The 18141-nt window shown below is 42.6% G+C and overlaps 1 protein-coding gene across 4 annotated transcripts in view; it reads left to right on the forward strand.

Moving 5' to 3' along the window:
- Positions 1-11306, forward strand: part of SRRM1 (serine/arginine repetitive matrix 1) — a 30294-nt gene extending 18988 nt beyond the window's left edge. For 3 of the 4 annotated variants that reach the window (XM_011945605.1, XM_011945606.1, XM_011945608.1), the window contains exons 12-18: positions 1080-1224; positions 1595-1636; positions 5206-5316; positions 7457-7921; positions 8448-8643; positions 9727-9936; positions 10226-11306. In XM_011945605.1, coding sequence (XP_011800995.1) covers positions 1080-1224; positions 1595-1636; positions 5206-5316; positions 7457-7921; positions 8448-8643; positions 9727-9936; positions 10226-10330 — 1274 coding nt within the window. In that variant the 3' untranslated portion in view covers positions 10331-11306. The remainder of the gene's footprint in view (positions 1-1079; positions 1225-1594; positions 1637-5205; positions 5317-7456; positions 7922-8447; positions 8644-9726; positions 9937-10225) is intronic. The other variant, XM_011945607.1, reaches the window with a different exon arrangement.
- The last annotated feature ends 6835 nt before the right edge of the window (positions 11307-18141 follow it).

Here is an 18141-nt window from a genome sequence, read left to right on the forward strand (position 1 = left end):
AAAAAAAAAAAAAAAAAAGGTAATAGGTCCCTAGGATACAATAGTGAAACATAAGTATAAAATTGGAAAAGTATCATTCTTTTTCCAACCTCCCAAAGCTTTTATTCAGAAATTTTATTCAGAAAAAGGAAAGAACCCCACAGAACCTCAACTGTAGATATGTTGCCTCCCTTTTTAACTTAGCAGTATATTTAGAACATCTTTCCCTGTTAAAAATCTAGACTGGCCGCAGTGGCTCACACCTGTAATCCCAGCACTTTGGGAGGCCGAGGTGAGTGGGTCACTTGAGATCAAGAGTTCAAGACCATCCTGGCCAACAAGGCGAAACCCCGTCTCTATGAAAAATACAAAAATTAACCGGGCATAGTGGGGCACACCTGTAGTCTCAGCTACCTGGGAGGCCCAGGCAGGAGAATCCCTTGAACCCAGGAGGCAGAGGTTGCAGTGAGTGAGCTGAGATCGCACCACTGCACTCCAGCCTGGGAGCCTGGGCAGCAGAGCAAGACTTTGTCTCCAAAACAAAAAAAGAAAAGAATCTACCTTATTATTTTGCTATTTGCATTTTTTATTATAGGAACATACCAGGCTGGGTACGGTGGCTCACGCCTGTAATCCCAACACTTTGGGAGGCTGAGGTAGATGGATAACTTGAGGTCAGGAGTTTGAGACCAGCCTGGCCAACATGGCAAAACCCTGTCTCTACTAAAAATACAAAGATAGGCATGATGATGCAGGCCTGTAATCCCAGCTACTCAGGAGGCACAAGCGATCTTTCTGCCTTGGCCTCCCAAGTGCTGGGGTTACAGGTGTGAGACACTGTGCCCAGCCTAGACTTCTTAGAGTGTGCCATCTTGATTGGATTACACTGTGGAAATGATTTCTATGTCTTACTTAAATAATGAATATGCTTGGCTTTGAAACCATTGATCATATATTGATAATGATTCCGTTCAGAACTCACGGCCTATATACATGCTTGCTTGCCCTAGTGAACGCTCCATCCACCTAGATTTCAGAAAACTTGGACAGATTCAAGCACAAACCTAATGTAATGTTTTTTTTTTATTGTGTAATTGTAGACTCTGGCTCCTCCTCCTCCTCAGAAGATGAACGACCCAAGAGGTCCCATGTGAAGAATGGTGAGGTTGGCAGGCGGCGGAGACATTCCCCTTCCCGGAGTGCTTCTCCATCACCACGAAAGCGGCAAAAAGAGACTTCCCCTCGGTAACATCTTTTCTTCAGTGATGTTCACTGATGTTCTGTAATTGTGATGAAATTTGATAACTTGGGATTATTTGAGAATTTGATTAACTTCAAGTATTTGGATATGGTTGGATTTTTGTTTGCTTTTTAGGGTTTTTGTTTTGTTTTTGCTTTGTTGGTGGTTATTAATATTTAATTTAGAACTGGTAAATTTTAAACCACCATGTCATATATGTGTGCATGATTAGAAAAATAAGCCAAATAATTATAGCTTTAACTCCTGAACATCTTTGAATATTTAAAAATGTCTCCGTTAATGGTACTTAACCCACCCAAGTAAATAATTTAGTGAATGGAATTCTTGACATTTGTTTTTCTCCACTGCTCTCAGGATGCAGATGGGAAAGCGATGGCAATCGCCAGTGACTAAAAGGTTGGTTAGACACTATTTTGTAAATTAGGGTTACATGTCAAAAATTTTAGTGACTTAATTTCCTATTTAGGTGACCTCATCTCTTTCTTAAATATATGGTGACTGTGGCTATGGATGTGCAGATCCTAAGTTGTTTTGGTTTGAGTATTTTTTTAAACACATTAGATTAATGATAGAATTATACATGAGCTATTTGGTTTAGACCCTCATTTGAACTTAGATTTTTAATATCTGGTTGTGCTCTTTTGTGATAATTTGCATCAACTTACATCAAGCAGCACACGAATTTTTAACAGTATCTGGATACTTTTTAAGACATAGGATTAATTGCTCCTTAGATTTGGCGGGAGGGACTTTGTATTTGTGGTGACATTAGGGAGGGCAGGAAAAACTAGGGAGAAACTTTAGAAATATTAAAAGTGAGAGGATCACGAGGTCAGGAGATCAAGACCATCCTGGACAACATGGTGAAACCCCATTTCTACTAAAAATATAAAAATTAGCTGAGCGTGGTGGCACGTGCCTGTAATCCCAGCTACTCTGGAGGCTAAGGCAGGAGAATCACTTGAACCCAGGAGGCGGAGGTTGCAGTGAGCTGAGGTCACGCCACTATACTGCAGCCTGGCAACAGAGCTAAACTCCATCTCAAAAACAAGTAGAAGAGATAAAAGTGAATGGAAAGCTTTGGCCCTGTTCAGTCTTTCCAATAGTGGAAAGGTGGGTTGCATATCTTTTTTTTTTTTTTTTTTTTTTTTTTTTTTGAGATGGAGTCTGGCTCTATCACCCAGGCTGGAGTGCATTGGTGCGACCTCAGCTGACTGCAACCTCTGCCTCACAGGTTCAAATTATTCTCCTGCCTCAGCCTCCTGAGTAGCTGGGACTACAGGTGCATGCCACCACACCCAGCTAATTTTTGTATTTTTAGTATAGAAGGAGTTTCGCCATGTTGGGCAGACTGATCTCAAACTCCTGACGTCAAGTGATCCACCCATCTTGGCCTCCCAAAGTGCTGCGATTACAGGCATGAGCCACTGGGCCTGACCGGCATATCTTTATTGAAACTTTTGATTATTAGTATCAGTGTGACCATAAAACTGTAAACTTTTAGAGCCAAATGCCTAATTCAGGCCTTAATCTCGTAAGTGAGAAGATAGAGGCCCCGGTGTGGTAGTTTCTTAGGGCCACAAAGTGACAAAGTCGGATCTTAGACCTATATGTTTGACATTACACTAGTCTGTCTTAACCAGCTGTCTGCTTTTGGGGGCCTTAGCTGCCACTGAATTTTGAAGTGTTTATCCTTGCTGAAGCTATCCCACTGTCCTTTTTTTGTAGCTCAGTTTTTGAAACTGTTGCTTTAGGTAATCTCATCAATAAGTGTTTTCTTGGACAGGAACCAGTGAGCAGTGTTTGTGATGGAGCAAAGCACAGGGTATTTACACTGTGGAGGAAACTGCTGCATGATAATAAAAGACAAAAACCTAAAAAAGATTAGTTCGGCTGCTAAAGCATTCCTTTCCCAGCTATAATTACCTCTGACTTTTGTGAAGTTGCTGGCACAGCAGCTAAACAATTGCTTTACAGAGTTAGATCAGTGGTGCAATTTCTTCTCTTTGATCTCCCCTTCCCTCCCCGCCCCACCCCACACACCAAATTATGGAACTACTTGCTGTTCTGGAAAGAGATTTCTCACAGCAGTAAAATCAACACTAGCGTTTATTGCTCTACTCGAGGATGTTTTTGTTTTGTTTCTCATCATTTAAAAAGTATTTTAAGTTACATACCAGCAGCTTAAAGTTTAATGCCATTAGAAATTGCCATCAGGTGCCTAGGATTTAGAGATGGAGGAAGGATTATTTGGGATTATGCTTCAGTATATTTTAGAAGGGGAGATAGAGGCTGGGTGTGGTGGCTCATGCCTGTAATCTCAGCACTTTGGGAGGCTGAGGTGGGTGGATCACCAGAGGTCAGGAGTTTAAGACCAGCCTGACCAACATGGCAAAACCCCGTCTCTACTAAAAATACAAAAAAGTTAGCCAGGCGTGGTGGTGCATGCCTGGAGTCCCAGCTACTCGGGAGGCTGAGGCAGGAGACTCGCTTGAATCTGGGAGGTGGAGGTTGCAGTGAGCCAATATCGTGCCATTGCACTCCAGCCTGGGCAACAAGAGCAAAAACTCCATCTCAAAAAAAAAAAAAGAGGCTCATGCCTGTAATCCCAACACTTTGGGAGGCCAAGGCGGGTGGATCACGAGGTCAGGAGATTGAGACCATACCGGCTAACACTGTGAAACGCCATCTCTACTAAAAATACAAAAAGTAAGCAAGGCATGGTGCTGGGTACCTGTAATCCCAGCTACTCGGGAGACTGAGGCAGGAGAATGGCGTGAACCTGGGAGGCGGAGCTTGCAGTGAGCCCAGATCATGGCCACTGCACTCCAGCCTGGGCAACAGAGTGAGACTCCGTCTCAAAAAAAAAGAAAGAAAAGAAAGTAGAGCCTGGTTTTGAATATTTGATATGTATTTAGTGTGAGGTCTTAGTCCCCACAAAGCATAAGCAGAATTAAGTTGAAAAATTTAGTGGTGAATTTTAGGATTTTGTCTGTTCAGTTAACAGAGCTTTCTTAATTTCAAAGGGGAACCAAGAGAAAACATAATTCCAGATTCACAGGAAACATGAGTCCTGTCCTGGGCAAAAAAAATTAAGAGCTTGGAGCAGAGACATCCAGATTTGGGTCTTAAGCCACTTGTGACTATTGGCATTTTTCAATTTCTATATTAGTCTCTAAAGCAGTTGATTCCTAATACGGAATCAGAATCACCTGGAGAGCCTTTCCCCAAAACACCTGGCTGGACCTTAGCCTAGACCTGGTAGACATAAATGTCACATAAGCTTCCCAGGTGCTTCTAATGTGCATCCCCAATAAAAAGCAGTGCTCTGATGTGCTGTTGCTGAACTTTTTCACTCTGTGTCATGTCAAGAGTGTTCTCTGTTGTGATCCAGAGTAAAACAAAAATTTCACAAAACGGTATTTACCCTTGTCACAAGTAAAACACTGTGATTTTATTGAGTGTTTTAATGCTGCCACCCAGGGTCTTGACTAATGGTCTTGACCTGTAGTTTGAAAAACACTGTTCTGAAACTTAGTAACCATTGCTGCCCTTGGGGTTAATGATAATTGAAACCGTGTTTTCTGGGTCACTTAACTGTAAATACCACTGACTGAAAGTTAACTATAGGCCAGGTGTGGTAACTTACACCTGTAATCCCAGCACTTTGGGAGACTGAGGCGGGTGGATCACCTGAGGTCAGGAGTTCAAGGCCAGCCTGGCCAACATGGTGAAACTCCGTCTCTACAAAAATATTTTTAAAAATTAGCGAGGCATGATTATGGGTTCCTGTAATCCCAACAACTCAGGAGGCTGAGGCGGGAGAATTGCTTGAACCCGGGAGGTGGAGGTTGCAGTGAGCTGAGATCGTGCCATTGCACTCCAGCCTGGGTGACAGGGCCAGACTCCATCTCAAAAAAAAAAAAAGAAAAAGAAAAAATTAACTGTAAGTCTTCTTGGTTTAGTGGTAGACGGAGGAGAAGTCCATCCCCACCACCCACCAGAAGGCGACGGTCTCCTTCTCCCGCCGCTCCTCCTCGACGGCGCAGGACTCCCACACCACCACCACGACGAAGGTACTTTGTCAAATATGCTAACTGGAGCGCCTCCCCAACTCCCCCCGCCCCTGACACATCAGATAAATAATGGTGCTCACTTCATAACAGGGTTGGAGAGAGGCACAGCTCATGAAAACCCAATCATCATGCTTATGAACTACAAAAGGATCTCTGAATCTTTCTGATTATTATATCTCATTAGAGTAAGCAGACTAACATTGTTCAGCCAGTCAAAAGATCACGTATGATTCCATCTATATGAAAAGTCTAGAATACACAAATCTATAGAGATAGAACACAGATTAGGGTGGGGTGGACATGGGGATGGTAATGGCTGCAGAACTATATGAATATACTAAAATCATTTAATTGTATACTTCAAATGGGTAAAATAGGTGGATTTTATAGCAGGTGAATCACATATTGTGATAAAGATGTTAATACATTGAAAGGTGGTATTGACTAGTAATTGCAAAGAGAAAATTTAGAGAATCCTGGCAGATAGCTCTTACCTAAATAATCAAAGATAACATCCTCAACAAAACATACTGGCATCATGTATTTTCTGGATACTTCTGTAGTATGCTTACCAATTATGCTGAACCTCAGTCTAATTATTAGGAAATATCAGAGAAACCCAAATTGAAAGTCATTCTACAGAATACCTGACCAGAATTCGAAAGTGTCAGTCATGAAAGACAATGACAGAAACAGTCACAGATTGGCAGGAACTAAAGAGATGTAGGGTCCTGGAGCAGAAAAGGAACATTCATTAAGTCCTGGAACAGAAAAGGGACATTCATTAGTGGAAAATTGGGGTTATTTTGCTATTTTAGTAATACTGAGTTATCACTGAGGTTCATTTTATAGTTTTGGTAATTTTCTTATGGTTATATAAAATATTAGCATAGTGAAGTGGCAGATCTCCTATTTTTGTAGCTCTTCTGTACATCTACAACTATTTTAAAGTAAAAATTAAAATTTAAAGTTTTAATGGCATTGCTCGGATATGTTGCCAAGCAATGTAATGGCATGCTGCCCCCCCCCTTTTTTTTTTTTTAAAGACAGAGTCTGACTTGGTCACCCAGGCTGGAGTGCAGTGGCACAATCTCAGCTCACTGTAACCTCCGCCTCCTGGGTTCAAGCGATTCTTCTGCCTCAGCCTCCCAAGTAGCTGGGATTACAGGCACCTGCCACCACACCCAGCGAGTTTTTGTATTTTTTGTAGAGATGAAACCATGTTGGCCAGGCTGGTCTCAAACTCCTGACCTCAGGCAATCCTCCTGCCTTGGCCTCCCAAAGTGCTGGGATTACAGGTGTGACCAACTCTGCCCGGCCTGGCTGCCACTCTAGAACGCCTGTTATGTGCCAGGCAAAGTGCTAGGCGCTTTATATGCTTTACTACTAGTCCTCAAAGAGACCTTCCTTGATAGTTGGTATTGTTTGCATTTTTCAGGTAAGGAAATGGGGAGTTCAGACTTACTAAATAATTGCCCAGATACAGTGATGAAACTGTACCCTACCACATTGCCAAAGTATATGGCCTGTTGTAAAGCTAACTCTGGGCAGGAATTTACTTTGATCTAAAAGTCTGCAAGATCCAAGAGGAAATTAGGCCGTTTGGCCTGATAAGTGGTCTTCTAAGAGAAAATGGAACAGTCTCTTTGAGGGGAGGTAGAAGTGTCTTTAAGGCTTGTGCAGTGAACTCTTTAATTATTCATACAGTGTAGCATGGACTTCCTAAGGTGACCATAATAGAGTTTTGTTAATAGAGTTACTTGGTTATTATATAATAACTGATGTTCAGTTAATACAGTGCAAGATTCTCTTTCCAAAAAACATTGTTGATTTCGTATAGATGTTAAAAGACTTGACGAATTCACATCTTCTGAAAATTGCAAATTTGTTAAACAAAATGTCTTTTTTTTCTTGTTTGTACTTAGTCCTGCAGACAAAGTGTCCTGTGTTGCAGTCAGCTGAGATAAACAAGTTTTATTGATATTTAAGTGAGAATATAAAGATGGCGTGTTCACTTATAAATATATTCCCTTTGCCTAGTGCTAACTACAGTATAGTCAAACCTGCTGATTACTTTTCTCTTCATCCTGTTTCTGTATTTTGTTAAGCCTTTCAGCTTAATTATGTATCTTTTTCCTAGGACTCCTTCTCCTCCCCCACGCCGGCGCTCACCTTCTCCTAGAAGATACTCTCCTCCAATACAGAGGAGATACTCTCCTTCTCCACCTCCAAAGAGAAGAACGGCTTCACCTCCTCCACCTCCTAAACGAAGAGCATCACCATCTCCACCACCAAAGCGGAGGGTCTCCCATTCTCCACCTCCCAAACAAAGAAGCTCCCCAGTCACCAAGAGACGTTCACCTTCATTATCATCCAAGCATAGGAAAGGGTCTTCCCCAAGCCGATCTACCCGGGAGGCCCGATCACCACAACCAAACAAACGGCATTCGCCCTCACCACGGCCTCGAGCTCCTCAGACCTCCTCAAGTCCTCCACCCGTTCGAAGAGGAGCGTCATCATCACCCCAAAGAAGGCAATCCCCATCTCCAAGTACTAGGCCCATTAGGAGAGTCTCCAGGACTCCGGAACCTAAAAAGATAAAAAAGTAAAAACATTTTATGCTTTTTCTTTAGGAATACTTACATAGCTCTTTATATTTGGAAGCTTCCCACCCCCCCATATAAAAGGAATAAGTTATGAATATGAGCTTTTAAGTCAAACTTTAGGTACTATTTACAGATCCTGTTCCATTTTTGAGATAGTTTCTGTGGCATAAGTTAAATGCCACAGGCTTTTACTTGGTTCTTAGCAGTTATCAATTTGTTTTTAAGGGTGTGCTTCCAAAACTAAACTTAAGTAAGACATAGAACATTTCTTGTGTGTGATGCAAGCAACTGACATTACTAATCTTACATAAGAAGCATCATTAACAAAATGGATAGAGGATTATGAGGCTTTAGCCACCCTCTAGGAAACATAGGGATGTAAATTGGATATATGTTAGTAGAATCAACCAGCAATCTAAGTGGTATATTTGAAATTCATAACCTGATTGAACAGTGTAGTTGGTGGTTTTCTCATGTGAAGAGGTGTCTATTCTCAATGCTGAATGTTTTTTCCTTTCTGTCTAGGGTTGCTTCCCCAAGCCCACAGTCTGTAAGGAGGGTCTCATCCTCCCGATCTGTCTCTGGGTCTCCTGAGCCAGCAGCTAAAAAGCCCCCAGCACCTCCATCCCCTGTCCAGTCTCAGTCACCATCTACAAACTGGTCACCAGCTGTACCGGTCAAAAAGGCCAAAAGCCCAACACCGAGCCCATCGCCGCCAAGAGTATGTGTCTGCCTTATTTTGGACACCCTTTTATAGATATGTATGTGGTCACTTTGAAGCAGAGAAAATGTCATTGGGACATTGAAATATTAGTGTTCAAACTTTTTTTCCCATTTGTGAGTTATATATCTGATCTTGGGCAGGTTTCTATATTGCATAAAATCAGTGGTTAGATGTCCATCTGTTTTTTGTTTGTTTTTCGAGACAGGGTCTCAGGCTATCACCCAGGCTGAGTGCAGTGGAATGATCATAGCTCACCGCAGCCTTCCTGGACTCAGGTGATCCCTTCGCCTCAGCCTCCCAAGTAGCTGGGATTACAGGCACATGCTGCTACACCTGGCTGATTTTTTGTTTTTAACTTTTTGTAGAGACAGGGTCTTCCTGTGTTGACTAGGCTGATCTTGAACTCCTGGCCTCTAGTGATCCTCCTGCTGTGGCCTCAGATGTCCATATTTAATTGGGTTGACTGAATAGTTGTGCAACCTAACTTGTGAGGAGTTTTAAGTAATTGCTTAGAAGTGTGAAATTGAAATATTCTGGATTAAATTATAGGAGCCTACCTTTTACATAAATTTGGTATATGTGTCATGAGGAAGAACCAGTCGTCCCCACTCTAAAGATAGGAGAGCTCAGATGGTAGCTAGAGATGTGGCATTCATACCGGCATGTGTTTGGACTCATGGCGGGTACCATTTATTAAAAGTCTGCTACACGTTAGGCAAGTATTATGGGTGATTTACAGATATTCCCATTTAATTTTCACAAGAGCTTTATCAGGTAGGGATTATTACACTTATTTTAGGTGACAAGGTCTCAGAAAAAGTTCAACAATTTGTCTGAGGTCAAATAGTTCAGGAGCTGGAATTCAGCTCATCCTGGAGATAGCCCCTGACTTTGAATACCTTTCTTGGTGATAATTGGCCTTGGGCCTTCCCTGCTCACACCCTCCAAAGCCTTTTGGAAATCTTGAGATTTGTCCATTGGGAATTTGAGGAAATAAAATGTTCAGTTGGACAGAATATTAATCAGATTGATTATAAATGCTGGGTGTTTTTTTTGTTTGTTTTTTTTCCCCCTTCCTAGAATTCAGATCAAGAAGGAGGTGGAAAGAAAAAGAAGAAAAAGAAGGACAAGAAACACAAAAAGGATAAGAAGCACAAGAAGCACAAAAAACACAAGAAGGAAAAGGCTGTGGCTGCAGCTGCTGCAGCTGCTGTGACCCCTGCAGCCATTGCAGCTGCCACAACCACATTAGCACAGGAAGAGCCAGTGGCAGCGCCAGAGCCGAAGAAGGTATTTATGAACTCTGTGTATGGCTCTCTTGCAGTATATGTACAGATAGCAAAGTCACTTTATTTTGAGAAGTAGCAAAATTGTTTTTTCTACTAATTGACTACTCTGAGATAAAATTCACACACCGAACAGTTCAGCCATTTACAGTTTGTGGTTCCCTGGGGTTTAGTATATTCAGTCATCGGCCATCCCCACACTTTGATTTTGCTCTTTACTCAGCATTTCCGTCCAGCGTCTCAAGACTTAACCATGTAAATTCTGTTGTTGTTGTTGTTTTTTTTTTTTTTAGGAGACTGAAAGTGAAGCTGAAGATAACCTTGATGATTTAGAAAAGCACCTGCGTGAAAAGGCCCTGAGATCAATGAGGAAGGCCCAAGTGTCCCCACAGTCTTAGGGGGAAATGTTTGTTATGATGTAAATTTTATTTGGTTTGTACGCAGTTCAATTTCAAAATTGCTAAAATGTGTTTGAGCTTTAGACTATAACATTTGTTGTAATAATTGCTAGGTTGAAGTTCACCATGTAAAAAAAGGGGGCATGGATTTACATTGCAAAAGGTGTCCACAGTGTATTAGTGACATTCTTTCATTGACAGCTGACATAATTCATTGAGTGAAATATTTTAAGCCAAAAAAAATTCCCTTTTTAAAAAAGGGGGTTTAAATACTGTTGGCATTTTTATGGTTCCTTTAAATGCCCTGGCTATTCCTAGAGGGGTTTTTTTGTTTGTTTTTTTGGTTTTGATCTTCTTTTTGTTTTTCTTTCTTCTTTTTACATTTTTTTCATTTGAGTCTTAGCTCCCATTTAAGTTATGCTACTGACCTTGTATGGTCTGTAAGCTTGCCCAGAAATAAGACCACTGTTTTGAACTACCACAGAAGTATAAATGAATATTTTAATGCCACCATCTTTCCTGTTGCCTGTGGAGTCTCTGCTGAAATGAATCAGGATTCGAGCTCTAGGATGAGACAGAAAATGAAAGCATGTTGTTTGCCAGGACACTGTGGGTTTATATGGATGTGTAACAAATTGATTTGGAACACTGGACTCTCATTCTGTTCTTCTGGTTTTGTTTTTTTGTTTTGTTTTTTTCTTTTTTAAAGGCAATGAGCTAGTCCCAGAAAGGATCCTTCAGTTACATACAATTTGTTTAATGAAATGTCATGGCTCTGTTCATATCTTTGTCTTGTTCTTCCGATTGGTATATACAAGTTTCAGAGCTCTTGTATTTGGAAGGCTGGAAGGGCCCAGACTTTGGAATAGTGTCTTGGTTTCACTGTTTTTGATTTTTTTTTTGAATTTTTTTTTAAAACTAAAGCTATATAAAGCTTGTGGATTAAACAGAATAAATTTCTAAATTTAAAAATTTTGCCACTCACTTTTACTTACTTAGTAGTGCCTGTGTAAACCCTTTGATGTGTTGGAAGTTGGGTAAGGGAAAGAAAAGGTGATGAGATTAAGGTTTTACCATCTTTATTTCAGTAATTACTGTGGTGAGTGCTGTAAAGGAAAAGTCTCAGTGTGTGATTGGAACATTTAGAATACCGGTGGCAGAAGTCCACCAGGCAAAGGGAAGAGCTTTGCAGTCAGTGTCTGTGTATTCCCTGAGGCAGAAGGAGCCTGGCATGTTAGCAAGTGAACAAAGGCTAAGGAATGACTGGAACACCCTCTGTTGGAGTTGTGTGAGTGTGTGTGTGTGCGCGCGCGTGCATGTGCACGCTCGTGCTTAATACTTGGCTATGTACAACCAAGTCTGTTTTGCATTTAAAACTGAGTGGAATGAAAATTTGGGGAAACATGGAGTTGTTAACATAGTATGAGGTAAAACAGCAACATCCGTGTAAAGGAAGTTCACCAGAACTGAGCAGGTCAACACATGTATGGTTTGATTATGAGTTCTGGCAGTTGAAGCAAAACAAGGAAGAAAATGACTACAATCTTAATTTCTTTCTTTCTTTTCTTTTTTTTTTTTTTCTTGAGGTCTCGCTGTGTCACCCAGGCTGGAGTGCAGTGGTGCGATCTCGGCTCACTGCAACCTCCACCTCCTGGGTTCAAGCGATTCTCCTGCCCCAGCCTCCTGAGTAGCTGGGATTACAGGCGCCTACCACTACGCCAAGCTAATTTTTCATATTTTTAGTAGCGATGGGGTTTCACCATCTTGGCCAGGATAGTTTCAAACTCCTGACCTCGTGATTTGCCCGCCTCGCCCTACCAAAGTGCTGGAATTACAGGCGTGAGCCACCACTCCGCTCCTGCCTCAGGGAATACACAGACACTGGTTGTCTAGCTGCAATGCTCTTCCCTTTGCTTGGTGGACTTCTCCCACCCATATCCTAAATGTTCCAGTCACACGCTGAGACTTTCCCTTTACAGCACTCACCACAGTAATTACTGAAATAAAATGGTAAAACCATCTTTGAAAGGACATGGACAGTCAACATACCTTCAACAATGAGGAGCTGTTTTTACAGGTGTTTTACAGGTTTAAAGTGATCTGTAACAAGCAAAAAAAGCTTGATGAAACTTCTGTAGGGACTGCACTAAGGTAGTGTAGAGTGAGTGACTACGTTCTATCCATGGTTGATAATAGAATTTTACATGTGTGTGCAGCAACTTAAGAATTTTTAAGGGCCTTCCACATGGCTCTTTCTGATTTTACAATTCTGTGATAAAGGAAAAGCACATAATACTTACTTTCTAAGGCGATTGTTGCTGACATTCCAGTATGAACAAACCAGTGAACATTGGAGTACAGTTGGCCCCTGAACAGTGACAGGGTTGGGGCACTGACCCCTTGCACAGGCAAAAATTCAAGTCTAATTTTTTTACTTCCTAAAAATTTACTTGCCAGGCATGGTGGATCATGCCTGTAATTCCAACACTTTGGGAGGCCGAGGCAGGGGGATTACTTGAGCCCAGGAATTTGAGACCAGCCTGGACAACAATAGGGAGACCTTATCTCTTAAAAACTTTTTTTTGAAAAAGCCTCAGGCATGGTGGCGTGTGCCTATAGCCTCAGCTACCCATGAGGCTGAGATGGGAGGATCACCTTGGAAATTGAGGTTGCAGTGAACCATGATCACACCACTGCACTCCAGCCGGGGCATCTTTGAGGCTGAAAAAGAGGGAGGGGTTGGTCTTGCTGTCCCAGCAGTGGGAGAGGTGGAAAAATCTGCCTATAAGTGGATCCATACAGTGTAAACCTGTGTTCAAGGGTCAGCTGTGCTTGTATCTAGCCAATCATTCAGTCCATTTGTTTACTTTTTCCGTAGGCTTTTATTCCTCCACTTGACTACTCTTAAGATTAGCTGTAGCCTTCCTTTTGCCAAATTGAACAATCAGTTCTGAATTATTTTATTAGACCTCTGCAGAATTGGGCTCATTCACTGCTTTGTTGACTCACACTCTTGTGTTCTTTCAAGCAACACTAGTCTTCCTCCTACCTCACTAACTTGTCTCTAGTGGATCCTTTCAAACATGCAGTGATTTAGTTTGTCTTTTTTTGTCCTTGGTGGCCTTCCCTACACTTAATCCCTAGTCTCTTGATTTTCAGTGTCATCTTTATGTTTGAGGTGTTTAATCTTCAGTTCAAACTTCTCCCTGAGCTAGACTCCTATTGAGTTACCTACTTGATAATGCCATTTATTTTATTATTTATATGAGACCGAGCCTCTCTGTCACCCAGGCTGGAGTGCAGGAGTGTGATCTCAGCTCACTGTTACCTCTGCCTCCCAGGTTCAAGCAATTCTCCCGCCTCAACCTCCCGAGTAACTGGAACTACAAGTGCCTGCCACCATGCCCAGCTGAATTTTTTTTCTTTTTGAGACAGAGTCTCGCTCTGTCTCCCAGCCTGGAGTTCAGGTGGCGCAATCTCAGCTCACTGCAAGCTCTGCCTCCCAGGTTCAAGCAATTCTCCCACCTCAGCCTCCTGAGTAGCTGGGATTACAGGCGCATGCCACCGTGCCCGGCTGATTTTAAAATATTTTTAGAAGAGACAAGGTGTCACCAAGTTGGCCAGGCTGCTCTTCAACTCCTGACCTCAGGTGATCCACCTGCCTCGGCCTCCCAAAGTGCTGGGATTACAGGTGTGAGCGACTGTGCCTGGCTGCTAATTTTTTATTTTTAGTAGAGATGGGGTTTCACCATATTGGCCAGGCTGGTCTCAAACTCCTGACCTCAAGTGATCCACCTGCTTCAGACTCCCAAAGTGCTGGGATTATAGGCATGAGGCACCACACCCGGCCATAATGCCATAAAAGGCATACCAAAATTAACATGTCCAAAATAAGATTTTTAATACGATCCTCTGATCTCAGTCCATTTCAGTACCTGTCACTGTAATTTCTTCAAAATTGAAGAGTCCTTATAATCAGTGGCCATACTGTCTACTCCCCAATACTCTTGAGTGCTGTTCCCTACAGCCCAAGTCAGATCACAGGTGTGCTAAAAATCCTCAGCAGTTTCAGAATAAAACATTTCTTACTATGGCCTGCAAGGGCTAGTAGGATTGGGCCAAATCTGCTTTGGTAACTTTATTGTCACTCAGCAGTCTACTCAAGCCATGTTGGCCACCCTGTCTTCCATTTTTTCCAAAAAGCTGACTTCTCTTTCAAAGATTTTTGTACCTTGCCCACGGTTCTTTATCCTGGAAGGCACTCCTGGTCTTACTGCTTGTTTCTTTACTTGGTTTGCCTCAGACACTTCCCCAGTTCCCTCTCCTTTGTTTTCATGGATGTCAACTTTTGCTGCCTAAAATTAGGCATTTACTACCTAAAATAATGCACTTGCCACCTAAAATGATGCATTTTTGCTCGCTAGGAAGCTGGTCTTATTCTTGGCTATTTACCCAGTGGTACAAACCAGTGTACCACGGTACACTGTATTCCAGTGTATTCATTCGAGGAATGAGTAAATTTAGTTGTCATTGCATCCATACTGGCCAGATACTACTAGGGTTTGAGGTAAAGCGAAGAGGCCAGACGCAGTGGCTCACGCCTGTTATCTCAGCACTTTAGGAAGGCTGAGGTGGGGGTACTGCTTGAGCCCAGGAGTTTGAGACTAGCCTGGGCAACATAGGTGACCCCCCTAAAAATTAGCTGGTCATGGTGGCATGTACCTGTAGTCCCCACTACTCCAGAGGCTGAGGAGGGAGGATCATTTGAGCCTGGGAGGTCAGGGCTGCAGCAAGCAGTGATTGTGCCATTTCACTGCAAAAAAAAAAAAAAAAATGATTGCTGTCCTTAAGGAGCATCCACCTACTGGGTATGCAGACATGCAAACAATTTGCAGACTGCACACTGAATCTGGTGAACCAGGATTTCTACCATAGCTTCTACTGTATGGTCTTGGGCAAGTGCGTGACCTTGAAGTGATGCCATTTCCTCTTCAATGGAAATGATGGAATCTACCTCAGAGTTTTTGAAGATGTAAATGTGTCAGTTAATACATATAAAGCAATGATACCAAAAGACAGTTTCCCATTCTAACATGACATAGCCATTCTTGTAATTATGGCAAAGTTTAGATGACTAAAAAGGATTTTACATCAGCCCCATGTAAGGCAATTTATATTTTTTTTAAGATTTAACTCACATGCCATAAAATTCACCATCTCAGTGGTATTCAGAGGTTATGCAACCTTCACCAATATCTGTTCTAAAATATTGTCATCACCCCAAAAAGAAACTTCATGCTCATTAATGGTCACTTCAGTTACCCTGACAGTTTTTTTAGCCCCAGCCCCTGGCAAGTACTTTGCTATCTATAGATTTGCCTATTCTGTACATTTCACTGAAATCATACAATATTGGGCCTTTTGTCTGGCTTCTTTCACTTAGCACAGTGTGTTCCAGGTTCGTTCACATTGTAGCAGGCATCAGTGCTTCATTTTTATTTTTATTTTTTGAAACAGGGTCTCTATCTGTCCCCCAGGTCAGAGTGCAGTGAGGCAGTCATGGCTCACTGCAGCCTCGACCTCCCAGTCTGAAGCAACCCTCCCACCACAGCTTCCCGAGTAGCTGAGATTACAGGCATGCGCCACCATGCCCGACTAATTTTTGCATCTTTTCAGTACACATGGGGTTTTACCATGACTGGTGTCAAACTCCTGGACTCAAGTGACCCACCTGCCTCAGTTTCCCAGAGTGCTGGCGTCCGAGGTGTTAACTCCATCTTGACTAGGGGCTGTGTAAAATAAGGCTGAGACCTGCCGGGCTGCATTCCCATGAGGTTAAGGCATTCTTAGTCATAGGTTGAGACAGGAGGTTGGCACAAGATACAGGTCACAAAGACCTTGCTGATAAACAGGCTGTGGTAAAGAAGCCGCCAAAACCCACCAAAATCAAGATGGTCATCCTCATTGCTCATTATATGCTAATTATAATGTATTAGCATGCTAAAAGACACTTCCACCAGCGCGGTGACAGCTTACAACTTCCAGAAGTTACCCTTTATGGTGTAAAGTGGGGAGGAGCCCTCAGTCCTGAGAACTCCATGCCCCTTTCCTGGAAAACTCGTGAACAATCCACCCCTTGTTTACCATATAATCAAGGAATAACTGTAAGTATACTCAGTCGAGCGCCCATGCCGCTGTTCTGCCTATGGAGTAGACATTTTTTATCCTTTACTTTCCTAATAAACTTACTTTGACTTTATGGACTCACCCTGAATTCTCTCTTGGGGTCTGGATCAGGACCCCTTTCCAGTAACACTGGGATTATAGGCGTGAGCCACCGTGTCCAGCCACTTCATTTCTTTTTACTGTTGGATAGTATTCCCTAGTTTGACTATACCATGTTTTGGTTATCCATCAGTTGAATATTTGAGCTATTTCCATCTTCTGGCTACTAGGATAAAGCTGCTATGAATATTTGCATATAAGTTTCTGTGTAAGCATATGCTTTGATGCTGTTAGATATATGTGCCTAGGATTTGGAATTTCTTGGAATTGCTGGGTCATGTAACTGTATGTTTAATGTTTTTAGGAACTGCACCTTTTTTTTTTGAGATGGAGTTTCGCACTTGTTACCCAGGCTGGAGTGCAATGACATGATCTTGGCTCACTGCAACCTCCGTCTCCCAGGTTCAAGCGATTCTCCTACCTCAGCCTCCTGAGTGCTGGGATGATAGGTGCCCACCACCAAGCCTGGCGAATTTTTGTATTTTTAGTAGAGACGGAGTTTTACCATGTTGGCCAGGTTGGTCTTGAATTCCTGACCTCAGGTGATCCACCTGCCTCGGGCTCCCAAAGTGCTGGGATTACAGGTGCCCGCCACCACGCCTGGCCGCAGCTGCACCATTTTACATTCCTATTATCAGTATATGAGGACTCCGGTTTCCCCATGTCCTTGTCAATACTTGTCATTATCTGTCATCTTGATTATAACCATCCTAGTGGGTGTGAAGTGCTGTCTCACTGTGTTTGATATGCATTTGCCACATGGCTGGTGATGGTGAGCATCTTTTCACGTGCTGGTATTCCTCAATGCCATTTTAAGCTGATTTGTATCTGCATGAACATGTTTCTGAAGTTATGGCTACAGGATTAGATCCAGGGCTGGGTTCAGAGTCTGTAGAACAGAGCTTATGGTATTTGTAGTACTCTCATACCCATATGTGGAGGTTGGGGATAGGGAACGATGGCCAAACCGAAATGTGTTCCCATTTTATAAACAGGATCAGGAGACTCAGGGCGAGTGTGACTTAAGGTAACTGGTAGGTGCACTTCTAATTAATATTGTCCCTCCTACCATCTGATAAAGAACCCAATATCTTCAGCTGGGCGTGGTGGCGCACGCCTGTAATCCCAGCACTTTGGGAGGCTGAGGTGAGTGGATCACGATGTCAGAAGATCGAGACCAGCCTGGCCAACATGGTGAAACCCCATCTCTACTAAAAATACAAAAATTAGCTGGGCGCGGTGGCACGCGCCTGTAGTCCCAGCTACTTGGGAGGCTGAGGCAGGAGGATTGCTTGAACCTGGGAGGCAGAGGTTGCAGTGATCCAAGATCGTGCCACTGCACTCCAGTCTGGGCGACAGAGCAAGACTCTGTCTCAAAAAAAAAAAAAAAAAAACCCAATATTTTCCTCAATATACCTATCCAACTTCTAGTATTATAACAGTCATATAAGATAGTGAATGTAGGGTGGGGCATGTTGTCTCACATCTATAATCCTAACACTTTGGGAGGCCAAGGCAGGCGGATC

The sequence above is a fragment of the Colobus angolensis genome, unplaced genomic scaffold (assembly GCF_000951035.1).
Source record: "Colobus angolensis palliatus isolate OR3802 unplaced genomic scaffold, Cang.pa_1.0 Scaffold240, whole genome shotgun sequence".
Taxonomy (NCBI): Eukaryota; Metazoa; Chordata; class Mammalia; order Primates; family Cercopithecidae; genus Colobus; species Colobus angolensis.